Consider the following 18,365-nt stretch of genomic DNA (forward strand, 5'->3'; position numbering starts at 1 on the left):
AATATTTGAAAAAATCGTATAATCTCGCTTTTTCAACTTTAGCACTGACATTCGCCGAATGAATGTAATCGCTTAGTCTTGAAGCTTAATTTCCAACTTAATATAAATATACTGCACCATGGCGATTAACGAGTAAGTTCACCCACCATTTTACCATATTGTATCACACGTATTTATTACTACCCCAAAAAGTAAAACGCTCTGACATACATGACATATGGTTAAAGAGTACAGGTAGTTAAAAACGCTAAACTAATGAAACGCTGAGATAACCGAAGCTTATAAACTAAAAAAAGAACCTGGGCGCAAGCTTATAATCATAACAAAACTGATAAATAGAAAATTCTTTATTTCAAGTCTTGTGTTTATCACGTATACTGAACAATTCTGACTATGAAACTAATCGATTCTAAATGGCAATATAGTTTATATTCAACACAGCAGTGTACAATTATATTTTCACAAATCAACATCTTTACACACAACTTAAGAAATGAGTCGCTTATTACATTAGTTGTTAATTGGTTGTGAATAATACGATTGTATTGCACATTCCATAACCGGAAACAATCATTAATTTGACAGAACATGTGACGAGAATGTGATGTGGTAATAAATTCAACGTTTACATCTGTTGAATTTAAGCCACACTTAAAACATGTATGAAAATACAATTTGCTTAAAATATGATTTGTGAAGTCCATAACAAACAGTGTAACTTCTTAAAGTGTTCATTTGATTCTTTCTTTCCCTTTACATGCCTTCGTGAACATGGGTCAATATTGCATCTAGTACATAATCTATAACATTTACTGTTGTTCATTATTCAATATATTCATTTTTTTATATTACGAATATCGCATACGTTTTTAAACATAGCAGTCATGATTGCATCTGTTGTTGTTGTTTTTTTCTTAAAAGAATAACAAAACCGTGTGTAGAAAAATGTGCCTCTACTGCAGTTTACACTCACATAAACATATTATAATTAGGAAAATTACCTTACGCGTAAAATGGTAAATATATTTTATTGTCGCACTAAATACCTTACTAACATAACATTGTTCTTTTCAACCAGAGATGTTTTTCCTGAACTATTCTCAAATGCATCTGATGAAAAGTCGTCTTTTCCTCTTCCTTTAGTGCGTTCATGAAGTACCGCTTAATGCGCACTAATTACCATATTTTGAAGTATATATATATTGTTTACATAACACGATTCAAAAACATTAAAATAGTATTAAAATACAATTTTTACATCATTCCGGAGTTCGAAAATTCCGAAATCTGCACATCAAAATGTTAGCGCCAAAGTCCGCACTCTAAAATGTTGCGCCAATGTCCGCACTCTAAAATGTTGCGCCCAAATCAGCACGTCAGATCTCCGTAAACTAATCAGCGCATCAGAATTTCGTGCCGAAATCAGCAAACCACACGCATTTTCTTTTGGTCGCATATGTGTGACCCGTTGCTATAGCAGCGACACACGTGCTTCTTGCAGTCCTCTACATAGGAGAAGAGTTTGGTCTTGTAGACGCGGTTACCGACCTTGCAGCCTGAAATGTCACGGTAAAAAGATCAATTATTACATACATTCGGTTTTAAGGCGTAACAAAGTTGTCAGTTTTCTACTTACCCGACTTTTTCGTTTCGACCATGGTTTGGAATTTCAGGTTAATAGCTTAAACATTAATCTGTGTTTTCGCTTACTCGCTGAATAAGCTTTAACATGCACATAGTATAAAGAAAGAATCTTGCATACGGATGTAGAAGATTTTTGTTAGTAAGCATCCTTAGTGAATTCGGAGAGAGCTCGTGTATAGTAAATTCAAATAAACGTGAACACATTTGGCGTCGTATCGATCAATCAAAACAAAAGCCAAAACATTTAAGTTACGTTTTCGTTATTATAGTACTGCATACTTATTGTCAGATACGTCCATAGAAAATACTGCACAATCTGAAGAGGCAAGTCATAGTTTTATCTGAAGAGGCAAGTCATAGTTTTATCTGAAGAGGCAAGTCATAGTTTTATCTGAAGAGGCAAGTCATAGTTTTAACAATGTGTGTGCAAACTTGAATAAAATCAAGTATACGAAACCTATACCGAGACACTGTATGGCGATCCTCGATTGCTGAACAATGGAGTCGCGTTCTCAGAAAACTGGGCATACTGCATGTGCGTAAAGTGTCGTCCCAGATTAGCCTGTGCAGTCCCCACAGGCTAATCAGGGACGACACTTTCCGCTTTTATAACATTTTTCGTTTAAATGAAGTTTCTTCTTAGCAAAAATCAAATTTAGGCGTAAAGTGTCGTCCCTGATTAGCCTGTAGGACTGCACAGGCTAATCTGGAACGACACTGCGCAAATGCATTATGCCCAGTTTTCTCAGAACGCGACTCATTTAGTTGTAGTCTAACCTATAGTAGTATGTGATTGCCATAAATATAGTATAGTGTAGCCTACCCATCACATAGATTTGTTCGTGTATATTTGGTTACGTGTAGCTTTAAATATCGTTAAGTGTAAAATACGCTTAGCCTCTGTTTTGCGATTTGCGGTTTTGTGTTGCCCTAAATATTGTTAAGTGCAACATACCAAAAGACTGTACGTCGACGTCAAGTTAGTTATTACTTATATAGTAATGTATAACCTACCCAGTGCCTCGGTTTGACGGTCCTCCTCGCAGAAATTGACGGATTTTGCCGGGTCGCAGAAGTGCGTTCCATTACAGTAACACTCGCACAGGTGTTCAACGCAATCTTTTCTGAACGTGAAATCGCGCCCGCCTTTCAGCACCTGGAAACAATCGATACGCAGAATCAATGCAGCCTTAGCTAGAAAAACAGGCCTTCAGTGGGCTTCAGATCTAGTACCTACCTACCGGTTCCGAAGGTATACGCTTTTGTATCGCTATGAAAGTTACTGTATCTCATGCAGCTGGAAATACTTAAATCGTCCGAATGTTTGAGCGAGCGAGTTGGAGATTTAACTCTCAAATAAAATGTAACATTTGTTCCTTTTTGTATTTTAAAGAAGACGGTACTTTATAGTACTGTCATGGTAAACTAACTGTTAGTTTTTTTTCTATTCTTGTGTAATCAATATGTTATTAATTGTGTACGTGCCTGAACAATGATATTGCTTGACTTAATGAGGTGTGGTGAACCTTTGGACCGGTTTAAGCCGCCAGACGACTTGCATAGACCACCCACGGGGCGACTCAAGGTCGTTTAACTAGTATTTTGTTTTACAAATTCCTTCTTTGTATAAGACAAGCTGACACATGAGGAATTACTCAACTGATAATATTTCTGAATGTTCATGAATGAAATTAATTTTCACCCTTTTTATATACCAACCTCTCCGTTGACTATGCATTCTTCGCATCCATCGTGCATTACACTCCCGCCGCTACTTCCAGATTGGGAGGAATCTCGTGTGTAACCGTCATAACTGCCGCCCCTTGGGCTTGGAGTACGGGATGTAAAAGTCGAAGATCCACCGCCGCTTCCACTTGCATGAAAAGTCCCTTTAACATAAAGAGTGCGCATCGAAATCGCACGAACTTAACATATGAAACAGCTACATGTTCGTTTCCATATTTGTACCTCGCAAAAACACGATGTTAAAGGTTATTACCGATTTTTCCCATTACTTTTCATTTCAAAAAAAAATGTGGCACAGAAATCCATCATACCTCACCTATTTTCTTTGAGAAACGAAACATGCACAATTTGTGTGGCCTTTTCAGCTATAATTTGAAATTTCCGTTACTATAGATCATTCCAATTACCACTTCCGACTCCACTACTACTGGAACCGCTACCGCCCCCGCCACCTGCAACCTGACTTTCGGTGAAAAACCCACTGCGACCATCACTTCCGGCCGCTACGCTGCCGCTATTATAGGTTGATGTGTACGTTTCTCCTATTGCCCCGGATTCCACAGCAGAAAACGAGCGTCCGAAACCAGACGGCCGTATCGCGATGAAAGTCCTTCCAGAATCCGCACCGGTGCTCACTGGAATTTCCGGGAGGCCTCCGGTGCTTACCGGCCGGCCGCCCGAACCACTACCTGCTCTACACACCCTGACTGCGGTGGAGCCGGGACAGCTGTACGAGCCATCACATTTGCACGTGCATTCGTATTGGTTGCAATCGTCCACGTGCTGGAACTTGGTTCCTAAAAATTGAAAAAGGTACACGTATAATGATCTAAAGACCAAATTTAAGTCACAACAGATTTGTTTACTTAAACACGTGTGTTGTGAAAGATTGAAGTGATACAAACATATTTGATGAAAGTAAATAGTGATAAAAGTCGATACTTAGAAATAGTACTTCTTAAAATAACAGGACAAGTTTAATGTGCCTTTCAATATAAATAAGACGGGCGTCGGGTGCGTAATGTGGCCGAAATATTGAGCCGCGTTCTGAGAAAACTGGGATTATTGCATGTGCGTAAAGTGTCATCCCAGATTAGCCTGTGCAGTCCGCACAGACTAATCAGGGACGACACTCTCCGACTAAACTTGATTTTCGGTAAGGAGGGACTTCCTTGAAACTAAAAAGACCATAAAAGCGGAAAGTGTCGTCCCTGATTTGCCTGTGCGGACTACACAGGCTAATCAAGGACGACACTTCACGCACATGCATTATGCTCAGTTTTCTCACAACACCACACTATTGGTAACATAAAACTATTATTATAATTATTCGAAATACAATACGGATATGCGTCAGCATTCGTATACACTGATGAGGAGTAGCAATGGCAGAGATTAGACCACACTTAACCCATTTATGCCTAGTGGACTCTCTCATCCTTCTAAATTGGATCAATTTATTTCCAAAATAAAAGATGTCTAGTATATTTATTTCTATATTTAGAATATTTCTTACAGAAATTCCTTTAAGCAAACAGCGCAGACCCTGATGGACGCCGCATCATGCGGCGTCTCATCTGGGTCTACGCTGTTTGCCAGGGCCTTTTTTGCTAGACGCTTGGCATAAATGGGTTAATAGACTCCATGAAAACGCAGGCCAATCTGGAGCTAATTTGGCCACATATGACATACGACCAATTTTTGCACAACGCGGCTATATTGTCACTTGTTCGAAGTTTGGCCTGCGGCGATTGATATTAGCATATTGAGTCCATTTATCACGAACAAAAATCGAAGTTTTTACATATCTTTCCACTGACCTTGAAAATGTACAAAATGCCTTTCTTGCGACAGTTCACTATCTGTACAATTTCTTATTTTGAATAATATGCGATATACTGAATTTGTAACAAAAGAAGAATGTATCTACTTCAAATGCCATTACATTAATTGTTTAGAAAGACCACTATATTACAAGTATTGAAAAGCATTTTGTGAACGTTCAGCCGTCTTAATCAAAATAGTATGTTTGATTGTTTCGACTGTTCAGCACGGAATTATTTATCTCGATGTTTTTATTCTTAAAATCAATCAACTGCAATATGAAATATTCTTTGCATATCGTATTTAATCGGCTTATAAACAACGACATTGCTTTTGATGCGAAGGAAACGATCTACGAATGTGTGCACCAAGCATCAGGAGGGCATACTATATAAAAATAATATACACATGTAATGAAAAGTATTTCGATTTGATCTTAATTAGACAAATATGTGTGTGCTGATTGATGGGTAGTGTATCAAGAATATTTGTGTCCCTTGTCCAAAACCTGGGTGAGTTTTATGTTAAATATGTTTAATAAATAAACGTTTGAATATAAATAACCAAACTATGAATATATCATATTCAATATAAATACAAAAAGAAAAAAGTGGGATTTTTAAATTGTCTTTCCTAGTGGACTCTGTTTTACCCAATACAACTTGGTGAAATCATTTCAATAGATGGCGCAATCCAAGATCTGTCGTCTGTGCATGTCCATTACACGTTCAAAATAAGAGTCAATTTACTGGGGCTAGTTCTATTCATGACGGGCATTATTATATCCGTTTGATCCGTGAAGCTACAAGATGTACAAAGCTGAACTTTGGCACATTCTAATAAGAACGATGCTACTACGTGAGAGAGTTGTAAGTGTAGAATTGCAGGTCATCGATTTTATTGACATTCCAAATTAAAATACTTACCGAATGCATATTCATTTTCACCGATGACGCATTTCCGGCACGTGTTTTTTGCCGGGTCAAAGATCAAGTCGGGACGGTCGCAAGTTTGAACGGTCATTCGGGGCGGGCATTCGAAGGTCCCGTCACAGGAGCACATACATCGATACCTGAACACAAAACGATAGCGGACAGTTAATACTTTGTGATTTTGGAAAAAAAATGAAACCGAGTTATATCTCTTTGAATACATTGAAAATGTCGTATAGTTAATATAATTACTGTTTTTATATATTGTTCGATTCATGAAAACCTCAGCACATGTGTACTTTTCACTTTTGAAGAATATTCACAATTTTAATAAGAAAACATGTAACATTGATATATTCGTGCATTATCCTTAACTTAAAACATAAGGACACTATTAAAATTGTACTTTTAAACGTGAACTTGTTTGAAGTATAATAATTATGTTCTATGAAAAGATTTCAATGTATCTGCCTCATGTTTGTGTGCTTTATTTTTTAAATTTTAGTTCTTGTTTTGTTACGCGATGCAGTTAACGAGTAACAGGTCAAAGGGATCAGAGCTGTGTACCTACGGAGCGCAGAGTATATATTTAAATAATATTTCAACAATTACCAGACGTTTATTTAAACACCACTGGTTTATCGGATGGATATCACGCACTAGCATATAAACACGAATTACCTGTTGCAAGTATCACACGTCGGTACAACTTAACCCATTTATGCCTAGCGTCTAGAAAAAAGTCCTTGGCAAACAGCGTAGACCCAAATGAGACGCCGCATGATGCGGCGTCTCATCAGGGTCTGCGCTGTTTGCTTAAAGAATTTCTGTAATAAATATTCTAAATATAGAAATAATATACTAGAAATCCCTGATTTTGGAAATAAATTGATCCAATTTAAAAGGATGGGAGAATCCACTAGGCATTAATTGGGTTAAATACACAGCGCGAAGGTTGATTTAACCACAGGCACTCGGCATTAGTTACTAAACCCCTACCCCCAGCTGCTAAACCCCTCCCAAAACTCTCAAAATTGTCGATCAGTTATACAAAATAACAAGACACAAAAGTTAGTCGAACAAATTATCTTTTTTATTGATATATATAATAACTAATGGACAATTTTGGGAGGGGGGGTATCAGCGGGGGGGGGGGGGGTACCTTGGTACCTTGTTGGTACCTTCTAACGCAGAGCAGGGCGTTAACAAATATCTCAACAAAAGAGTGAAAGCATTGATATACCTGTAGCAAGTGTCGTTCGCAGTAAACCACTGGTTGGGTGCGTGGGTACCTCCGAACGCAGTGCAGGGCTTACACTGGGTATGGTCCCAGGGCCCGAGCGTACCCGTGCAGTCAGTGCCAATTACATCTTCAATGGAAATAAATGCACGTGGTTATGCTAACGACGCTTCCAAAGAAAACAAATACAAGAGTGTGAACTAAATCTGCTAAGAAGTTACAGCAGAACAGGCAAGAAACACTTGCAATGTAACTGTTTTCATTTCGTGCATAAAGGTGGGTTCCCACTGCCGATCCGATCAACTCGATCATCCCGATCACCGAAATTTCCCGACCAAACCCGACCAATCTCGACTAAAAAGGGTATTTCACGACTTCTTCTCGACCTCTTGTCGATAACACACGACCCATACACGACTCATTCTCGACGTCCACTCACCCATCTTTCCGATTTCCGCTCGATCATCTCGACCTATACGCGAGCCCTATACACGCTCAGCTCGACCAAGTGGACCTCAGCTCGATCGCAACCAGATCTTCACACGACCAGATCGTGATGGTCGTACAACAGTCGTACAAAGTCGCGAACGGTCGTGTATTGAAACTTTGAGAATTAAAACTTTAAACATCGTTGTTCTCTAATCACTTTAATCATCATGGAGATTTTTACCGCTTGTTTTAACAGTATCAGTCGCCTTTGTGCCCTTTCTTGGCATCTTTGGATGTTTACGCGTCCGATTCTATGAAGGTTATGAGAGACAAGCACATGAGCTCGTGTATGGTCGAAACGCAATCGGGAAGTGGTCGTGTACGGTCGAGTAGCCGTCGGGTAGCAGTCTAGTAAATATGTACATCAATTCGAATAGAGGTCGAGTGGATCGTGTTGCGATCTAAAAAAAACTCGGGTAGAGGTCGAGCGGATCGGGTACACATCGTGTAAAAGATGTCAATCCGATCGCCACACGATTGCTTCACGATCAACTCGATCTTCTACTCGACTAATACACGACCACTTTCCGAGCGCTTCTCGATTCATTTCCTACTCGACCGCTACTCGATATTTGATGACATGTCAAAAAATATCGGGTAGGAAGCCCGACCAATGCCGACCTACCCGACCGCCTCCGACCACTCATGCCGACCGAACCAGCCCAGTACCCGAACGCTTGGTCGGGCTTGATCGAGTTGATCTGATCGGCAGTGGGAACCCAGCTTTAAAAACAAATACAAAAAAATATTTTAATTTTGAAAAATGAAAGGCTAATCGGGGTACAAAAATATTTTCAAAAGCACACAGCGTATCAATTATAATTACTTGCAAGCGTTGGGTGAAACTTCGAACAAGAGCGTGGTTACCAAAGTTTCGGAAATTCTGAGTATATATTTAATCAGTATTAAAGGGACTTGCCAATAGATTAAGACACACTTTTAAGTGTGTCATTAAATGACACTAATTGATCGTTTTTAACCACGGAACTGTAGAACTCAAGTATAATGACAATAATATGCCGTCATGGTCTGTGACGTCAGGATTTGGAACAGTCCTGACCCACAGGTTAAACATAAATTTAGCGAAACTTACTCGTGCAGTTCAGCTGCCCATTACAATCACACGTGCACGACCAACGCAGGCAGCCGTCCTGAAGCACAAACACGGCGTTCGCCGCGTACTCTTGGTCGTTGATGTAGCAGCGGCCGCTACACCCGGTACTGCCGCGACCGCCAAACTCCGTGGCCGTCAACTCCTCGTTGGCGAAGATTACGGCGGTGTCTGGACCGCTTGGGCGCGCACCTGCTCCAGGTTACCAAGAAAATACAAATACAGTTAAACCAAGCTAATATGAATGCTCTAGGCACTTGGTAGATAAGTAGAAAAAGTTTCATTAAAGATCATATATTTTTATCGACTGTTACTCTGTGGCGCGTGCAACTGGTCAAATGATCATGACAAACATTATAATTATATCAGTAAAACGACGCTAAAGCGAGCAATTGAGAGTCTTCATAAAAATCGTCTTAGTTGCGGGGTGTTATATTTGTCGTCAGAACTGCTGGGGCGATTGTCTACCCCTAGTCGATTGATTGAGACAATACATATGTTGATTAGACCGATTGTGAGTCGGAAAAAAGATCTTATAACCAGAGTGGTTGTTTTACCCATTTATTGATAACGGCAGATCACCGGGTATTCACATATGTATACTTTATTTTGCTGCAGCTGTTGTTCAGTTGTTTAACAGAATATGTTAACTAATAAATTAACAACTTCTTTCTCTATAGAAAAATAGTTTAAATTTGATTCGTTAATTTAAACCCTTGCACATGTATCAAAGTCAAAGTCTTAAAGGCGGAATGTCACTCGCTATAATTTAGAACAGTGCGGATAGATCATGGAATTAAAAACATATATATTTAGTAGAAAGTATTTAACAAAAATACACGTTTCAATTTGAAAAGTGTTTACGATATACCTGTTTTATTATATGCGCCAATTAAAGTGATATTCATGGGCATCTTACAGTTTATAGGTGTCTGTCGCAACCGTTGTTTATTTTTGGGGTTTTTACTTCATATACACTTATATTTGTTAATGCAGCATCAACATACTAAATCCCGGAAAGAGAAAAATAATATTCAATATTCAATCAACCGTACTTTCGTTTGACAACTGATCACGCATGTTCAATGTGAACCTAAATTTAGTTTTAGTGCAGATTCGTGGTATACGACACAAAGACACAATTTTGTTTTATGGATCATTTCGGCTTACAGGACTGGGTGAGTCACGTAAGATATCGAATATAAAATATATTTTTATAAACAATTGGATGAGTTGCAGATAATAGGTCAGTAACCACATTTTAACTGACTCGGTTGACCAGTTCATACTTTTCAGCTCAATTCAACAATGAAAAATGCCCATAATATCACTTTAGATTTATTCAGGTTTTAAGCAATCTCTAGGTACAACAAAGTTTTAACTTGAAAGAACTGGTACCACATGAATATACGCTTGTTAAAAACGATTAAAGGTATTTTAAGTTCGAATGACAATACATGACCAAATGGACTTGGGTTATTTGTATTCACATCCCATGTACATAAACGGTTAAAGTAACATTACTACTCAAAATCAACAAACATTTCGTAGAATTGTTCGTAAAATAAACTTAACCAATTGAAAATCAGTGTTCCTTATGGTAATTGCCGAAATTTCAACGCCAGATGTGGTCTGGTAAAATAGATGTTTGTAGATACAAAATGCTCGTTTTTATTATTGTTTTGCATATCTATTCATACGACACATGAACACTAACATGGTGTTCGTGTGTCGTATGAAGATATATTCGCGGGAATTAATTGTGGCCACAAATAAATAAAAACGAGCATTTTGTTTCTACAAAAATCTATGTAATCATACCACATCTAGCGTTGAAATTTTGGCTATTGCTACAAGGAAAACTGATTGTTAAGGTGTTAACTTTATTTTACGAAATACTTAACGAAATTTTCGTCGATTTTGAGCGTTATAGAGACTTTAAAACAGTTTCAGCAAATTCCGATCAACAATATTACCATGACATTCAAAATTAGAAAACATACCGCTTGTGTAAACGTGACTTCCGGCTATGCTATAACGCAGACGCTGTCTGGCCTCCGAAAGAAACTCAGGTTCTTTTCCGGTGCATGTGTACCTAAAACAGAGATATTTAACTCTTTTTAGGTACGAGCTTTGTATTATATATTGTTTTTGAAAGTTTCTCATATGCAACCCTGAAGGAGTTATATATGTTATATACAAACCTAGCTGAAATTTAAAGGAACATATAGTCTTCGAAGGTCATTTTACACTGGTCCATATCTAAATATTAAAAGAGTCCACACATAAATATAACAATTTACAGTACCATAACGCAAAAATTAATCAAAGAATCAAAGAGAAATCATGAAATTCAGAAAATTATGTGCAATACCCGAAACTAGCACGGACTCTAAAATAAAACCATTACACTAGCTATGACTTTACACATTTCTTTTTCGATAGAAGTACCTTACACTTTAAAGAATGCTTCTCACCTCGGAACCTGCTGCGGACAATCCCAGTTTCCATCACATCCACAAATACAGTCAATTGAGTAACACGAACGCTGGATCTGGAAACGGGAGTTTCCGGGCCGCTCCTGACCGGCAACGTAGCACGGCGTGCATGTGTCCGTCGGCTTCACTTCAGCCGGAAGAAGAACGTTGGTGACGGTCCGGTAGCCGCGGCACTTGTATTCGCCGCTGCACTGACATTCGCACAACATTCGTACCCCACCAACGTCAGTCGTGAAGCGGGTGTCCCCTTTATAAGTGACCCCAAATATTGAGCACGTGCTACATCCGTCAAAGACTGTATTATCGATGCGCCGACCGACGCAGACAAAATCTCCATTACATTGGCACGTGCATCGGATGTTATTTCCGTTTCGCGTTAACGTGAAATCCTGGTTGCTAGTGTACTCCCGTCCGTCAATAAAGCAATTGCGACATTCCGACGTCGGTGTACTACACGAGTGTTCCCCATTGCAGTTGCAAGAGCATACCTGTCGCTCACCGTCGACCATCATCTGGAATCGGGTGTTTCCGTTGATTCTCCGGTCTCCTACCTCGCATGATCTGCAGCCAACCTCTTCCGGTCGCTCGCCGGTTGAAATTATCTGATAGCCGCGGCAAGTATACGTGGAATCGCAGTTACACGCGCACTGCATGAACAGTCCGTACTTGGTGATCTGGAAACGGGAGTTTCCTTCGTAAATGTCGCCATCGACGTTGCATCGTTTGCAGCTGCTGCCCTGCGTTCCGCAATCGGAGCCAGTGCATGTGACGGCGAAATGCTTGGAGCGGCAGTTGTACTGGCCGTCGCAAGCGCAGGTGCACACCATTTTTCCATTTAGCTCAAATTCCGAATTGGCGGCGTATGAGCGGCCGTCGACCGAGCACGATTTGCAGCCGTAGCTGTCGCACTCCTTTCCTAAACAGGTTCCGGAAATACTGAAGCATCGATATGCGCCGTCGCATTCGCAAACGCAACTCATCGTCAGGCCCTCCTTCTGAAGCCGGAAGCGGGAGTCTAGCTGGTACTCCGTGTTGTCCAGGACGCAGTTCCTGCATTTGTCGGCAGCACATTCGCCACCGAGGCAGGAGATCTCAAATCCGGATCCAGTACAGCTGTGAGTCCCATCGCAGAAACACGTACACAGGTGTTCCGCGTTTCCCTTCTTGTAGTTAAACCGAGTGTTTCCCGTGTAAGGGACTCCGTCGATTACGCAACGTTTGCAACCGGAAGTGCCGCAGTTCGGCCCTTCGCAAATGACCCGCCGTCCCTCGCACTTATACTCCCCTGTGCATTTACAAACGCAGTCCATGTCGATTCCGCGCTCCGTCCGCTGGAAGCGTGTATTACCAGGTACTTCGCGATCATCCACGATGCACGACAGGCAGCTTTCGCCCGTATTTTTACAGCCACTTTCGTCGCACACAGTTATCGAACGCTTGCCAACGCACGTATGCCGTCCATTACATTCGCATGTGCATTCCATTACTATGCCATCGTCGTTCAGCACAGCAAACTGCGTATTTCCGGCGTACCATTTACCGCGCACGTTGCATTGTCCACACGGGCCTGTTACTTCGCTGCACCCAGTGCCGTAGCACTTCGTATCGGTGACGTTCCCTTCACATCGGTAATTTCCGCTACAAGAGCACGTGCATTGCATGCGAACATTATCAATCATGGCTTCAAAACGCGAGTTTCCTGCGTAGCGTCGTCCGTCAATCTCGCATTCATTGCAGCCATTGACCGGACACCCGTCGCCAAAACATTTCTGCGTCTGTTTAGTGCCATTGCACTTATAGCTACCACCGCATTCACACGCGCATTGCATATTTATTCCGTACGAGCTGTGGAAGATCTCAAATTGCGTATTACCAGCGTAGCGGCGTCCCTCGATCACGCAACCAGGGCATGTTTCCGTACAACCAGAGAGATCAGTGCACACTCTGCCTTCACTTACGCATCTGTAGCCCCCAACGCAATCGCAGCGACAGGTCATCCGCACGCCGCCAACATCCGCTTGGAATTCGACGTCTGGTCTATTGTATCTCCGCCCATTAATGACACATTCCCGACATTCCCTGTAACAACCTCGAAGAGTCGTACAGATGCGCCCGTCACCACCCGTACATTCATAACTTCCAAGACAATCACAGCTGCATCGCATTCTCGTTCCATCAAAATCAGCATCGAAGGTGGTTCCGCCAGAGTATTGTCTCCCGCCGATAGTGCACGATTGGCACGTGCTTACGCATCCTGACGGAGTACATAGCTTGTTAGAGCCTCTACATTCGTAATTACCCTGGCAGTCGCAAGTGCAACGCATTTGTGTGGCATCCAACGTAGCGTCAAACGTCGTACCGCTTTCGTACTCGCGACCAGCTATGCTACACGCGAAGCAGATGTCAACGCATGCGGTCGGAGTGCAGCGCCGGTTAGGACTCCTGCAGTCGTAACCCCCATTGCAATCGCAGCTGCATCGCATGGTAGTTCCGTCGATTACCGCATCAAATGCGGTGCTGCCGCCCGGATAACGTCTTCCGCCTATAGCACACTCCTGACACGTGGTCACACAGCCACGTGCAAGCGTACATACCCTTGTTAAACTTCTGCACTCGTACACGCCATCGCAAGCGCATGTACAGGTCATGTCTTCACCGAATACGCGCGCGGCAAAGGCCGTTGCTGCTCCGCGAAACACTTGGCCGTCAATTGTGCACTGCTTGCATTCAGTTACACATCCGGTTTCTGAGGTACATCGTCGGCCGTCGCCGGTGCAAACGAACCTGCCATCACACTCACATGAGCATTCCATTCGGCTTCTTTCAAGTACAGCTTGGAACCGGGTATTTCCCTCGTATCTTCTTCCTCCGATGACACATTCCTGACATGTGCTGACGCAACCACGTGCAAGCGTGCATACCTTCGTCGGACTTCTGCACTCATATACCCCGTCGCAACCGCAAGTGCAGGTCATGTTATCGCCAAACACGCGTGCAGCGAAAGCTGCGGCACCTCCGCGGAACGACTGGCCGTCGATTTTGCACTGTTTGCATACACTAACACATCCGGTTTCGGAGGTACAACTCCGGCCGTCGCCGGTGCAAACGAACCTTCCCACGCAATCGCAGGAGCATTCCATTTGGCTTCTTTCAAGTACAGCTTGGAACCGGGTATTTCCCTCGTATCTTCTTCCCCCGATGACACATTCCTGACATGTGCTGACGCAACCACGTGCAAGCGTGCATACCTTCTTCGGACTTCTGCACTCATATACCCCGTCGCAACCGCAAGTGCAGGTCATGTTATCGCCAAACACGCGTGCAGCGAAAGCTGCGGCACCTCCGCGGAACGACTGGCCGTCGATTGTGCACTGTTTGCATACACTAACACATCCGGTTTCGGAAGTACAACTCCGGCCGTCACCGGTGCAAGCGAACCTTCCCTCGCAATCGCAGGAGCATTCCATTTGGCTTCTTTCAAGTACAGCCTGGAAACGGGTATTTCCCTCATATCTTCTACCTCCGATGACACATTCCTGACATGTGCTGACGCAACCACTTGCAAGCGTGCATACCTTCTTCGGACTTCTGCACTCATATGCCCCATCACAACCGCACGTACAGGTCATGTCATCGCCGAACACGCGCAGTGGGGACGCCGTCGCTCCTCCGCGGAAAACTTGGCCGTCAATTGTGCACTGTTTGCACACAGTTACACATCCGGCCTCAGAAGTACACTGCCGGCCATCGCCCGTGCAAATGAACCTTCCTTCACAATCGCACGAGCAATCCATTCGGCTGCCTTCGAGCACAGCTTGGAACCGGGTGTTCCCATCGTACCTTGTATTACCGATCAAACATTGTGGGCACTTACGGACTTCTTCCGGCGCGCACGTGTGTTGCCCATTGCATTGGCAGGCACAGATGAATGACACCTCGTTGCGGTAGACGCGATGTTGAGAGTGACCCTTGTACGTTTTCCCATCAATGACGCAGTTCGTGCACTGAGGTTGAACAATGTTTTCACACGTTACGCTTCCGTCGCACTGACACCGACATCGCTTCCTATACGAGCCATCGGCGGCTTCCTCGTATACCTCGCCGTTGTTATAATGACGCCCGTTATTGGTACACGACCTGCAGCCTTCCGTGCGGCAAACTTCTCCAGTGCAGACAATGGTTATGGTGACGTTAATTCCAGTGCAGCGGTAACTTCCGTCGCAGTTGCAACCGCAGCTTACGCGAATACCGTCGTACAATTTCTCGAATTTGTCAAACGCTTCAAAACGGCGACCGTCCGATACGCACGTTGAGCATCCTTTCCAAGTGCAAGTGCCTCGTTTGTCGCAAATGTATTCCGAGCCGTCATTCTTATAAGTGCAGTGATACGACCCATCGCAACCGCACTGGCAAAGCATGTTCTTCTCTTTAATCACTGCGTCGAACTGCGTGTTTCCCCGGTAATCGCGCCCGTCAATTCGGCAACTCCCACACGACGTTAAGCAGCTCCTTCCAGGGCCACAGTCTACTATGGTCTCGTTCTTAGTTCCCAGGCATCTGTAGCTGGAATCGCACTTGCACTGACAATCCATCTCGTATCCGTCGTAAAGGAACTGGCCTTTCCCGTTTCCGGGAACGCGCACGCCATATATATCGCAGTCGCGGCAACCGCTGATTATCCTGCAGCCTTCGCGACGCTGGCACGCGATCACAATCACCACGTTCACGCCTTTACACGCGTAGGTCCCATCGCAACCGCAAACGCAATTCATGTCCACGCCTTGATAGTTGTACTTGAACGACGACATACCTTCATAACTGTTTCCGTTGACGCGGCAAACTCGGCAGCGCTGCGGTAGACAACCTCCCCGCTTCCCCGCTGCGCATTCAAACTCCTCCGAATGCCCCTTACACCTGTAGCTCGTGTCACAGTTGCAGCCGCAACGCACTGTGACCCCCTTGTAAACGATGTCGAACTCCGAATCGCCCGGGTAGTCGCGTCCGAAGATGCTGCAAGTTCCGCAGTTAATTTGCCCGCACGTGTCTCCAATGCACGAAACGTAAATCACTTCCTCGACACCCTCGCAGTAAGATGTTCCGTCACATCCGCAGCGACACGTCATGTCGATCTTGTTCTTGTAGCGGTACGGGAAGCTCTCTTCGAACTTGCGTCTGACGCCATCGACGACGCAATCCCGGCACGTATTTGTATAGCACGTGCGTCCGTATTCGCATTTCTGCACCGGCTTTCCCTGAGCAAAGCACTGGTATCCGCCATCGCAATCGCACGCGCATTCAACTTCCAATCCCTGTACAACGTATTTTGTCCGCGAAAACGGCGCGCGCTCCTGACCAAAAATCGTGCAAGTTCTACAGTTCAAGGGATAACACTTCCCGTCGATGCACCGAATCTCAATTATTTCCGTAACACCTTTACAGAAAACAGACCCGTCGCACCCACACGTACAGGACATATCAATGCCGTTGTAGCGGTACTTAAACACCGACTTTCCCGCAACCGTCTGCCCATTCAGCGAGCACGTACGGCAGGTGTCAACGAGACAGCCACTTCCGGTTCCGTTCACACATCGGATTTCATACCCGGATCCGCTGCACGTGTATCCACCACTGCAGCCACACTGGCACCGCACACTGTAGCCGGCAGTCACGACATCCACGATTGAAAACGACTCGAACCTTTGACCGTATATCATGCACGGGGAGCAGCCGATTGGGATACATTTTCCTCCGATGCAAGTCAGGATAAGGCCCGTGTTGACGCCTTTACAGTATACGGACCCGTCGCAGCCGCATTGGCACCGCACATCGTAGTTGTTGTAACGAAGGGTGGCCTCGGAAAAGGCGGGGATCGTTTGGCCGTTGTCCAGCTGGCAGCTTTGGCACTGCCGCGTCATACAATTTCCGATTCCGCCACGGCATTGAAAGATCGTAGTTCGGCCCTCACCGTAGCAAGTATAATCCCCGTTACATCCGCATTCGCAGTCTAACACAAGGCCGGAATAGACGAGTTGGAATTGGCTGGCGCCCTCGTAATCTCGTCCGAACAATGAGCACGTTTTACATCCTTTCGGTTGGCAAACGCCGTTAACGCCGCATGATATCTCGATAATCTCTGTAATTCCCGTGCAGTAATAAGACCCATCGCACGAGCATGTGCATTCAACGGCGATTCCCTTATAGTCCATGCGGAACATTTGACCTCCATCGTATCGCCTATTATTTGCGACGCACTGATTGCAACTCTCGGTCAGGCAGCCGCTTCCGATGCCGCCAACGCAGCGGACGATTACGACCCCAGTTTCGCTTTTGCACACGTATCCACCATCGCAGTCACAGTCGCACGTGATTTTGTTGCCACCATATATGATATCGAACATAGCGCCGCCAAGATAAGGTCTCCCAAATATTGAACAATCCTTGCATCCGATTCTCACGCACGATCCGCCACGGCAAGACACCTCGATACTGGTGGTGACGCCAACGCAGTAGCTATTTCCGTCACACCCGCATGTGCATTGGATATCAATCCCTTGGTACCTAGACCGAAACTGCGACATCGCCGCGAACTCTCGACCATCGACGGAACATGTAAGGCATCGACCGACGAGGCATCCGGTCCCTCTTCCGCCTACGCACTGAACCACGATTTCATTGGTGACGCCGCGGCACACGTATCCGCTGTCGCATGAGCACTGGCACTGCAGCTTCATGCCACCGTAGATAAGCGGAAAGCTCGAGTCTCCCTCGTGCACCTCGCCGTAAACTCTACACAGGCCGCAGCCGAGCCGGCGACACTGCCCGTTAACGCAGGAAACCTGCAATAGGTAGTAACGAGGGAATTACTCGGTACGTACCAATAG

The 18,365-nt window shown here is 44.1% G+C and overlaps 1 protein-coding gene across 1 annotated transcript in view; it reads right to left on the reverse strand.

The window, feature by feature from the left end:
- Positions 1–332: 332 nt before the first annotated feature.
- LOC127867716 (uncharacterized) overlaps positions 333–18,365 on the reverse strand; it is a 56,712-nt gene continuing 38,679 nt past the window's right edge. Inside the window, exons 13-21 of the mRNA XM_052409059.1 lie at positions 11,464–18,320; positions 10,990–11,081; positions 8,969–9,178; positions 7,390–7,516; positions 6,141–6,286; positions 3,798–4,187; positions 3,364–3,533; positions 2,659–2,800; positions 333–1,556 (exon numbers count right to left, since the gene is read on the reverse strand). Of these exons, the coding sequence (XP_052265019.1) occupies positions 1,423–1,556; positions 2,659–2,800; positions 3,364–3,533; positions 3,798–4,187; positions 6,141–6,286; positions 7,390–7,516; positions 8,969–9,178; positions 10,990–11,081; positions 11,464–18,320 (8,268 nt within the window). The 3' untranslated portion in view covers positions 333–1,422. The remainder of the gene's footprint in view (positions 1,557–2,658; positions 2,801–3,363; positions 3,534–3,797; positions 4,188–6,140; positions 6,287–7,389; positions 7,517–8,968; positions 9,179–10,989; positions 11,082–11,463; positions 18,321–18,365) is intronic.

This window comes from Dreissena polymorpha, chromosome 2 (assembly GCF_020536995.1).
Source record: "Dreissena polymorpha isolate Duluth1 chromosome 2, UMN_Dpol_1.0, whole genome shotgun sequence".
NCBI lineage: Eukaryota > Metazoa > Mollusca > Bivalvia > Myida > Dreissenidae > Dreissena > Dreissena polymorpha.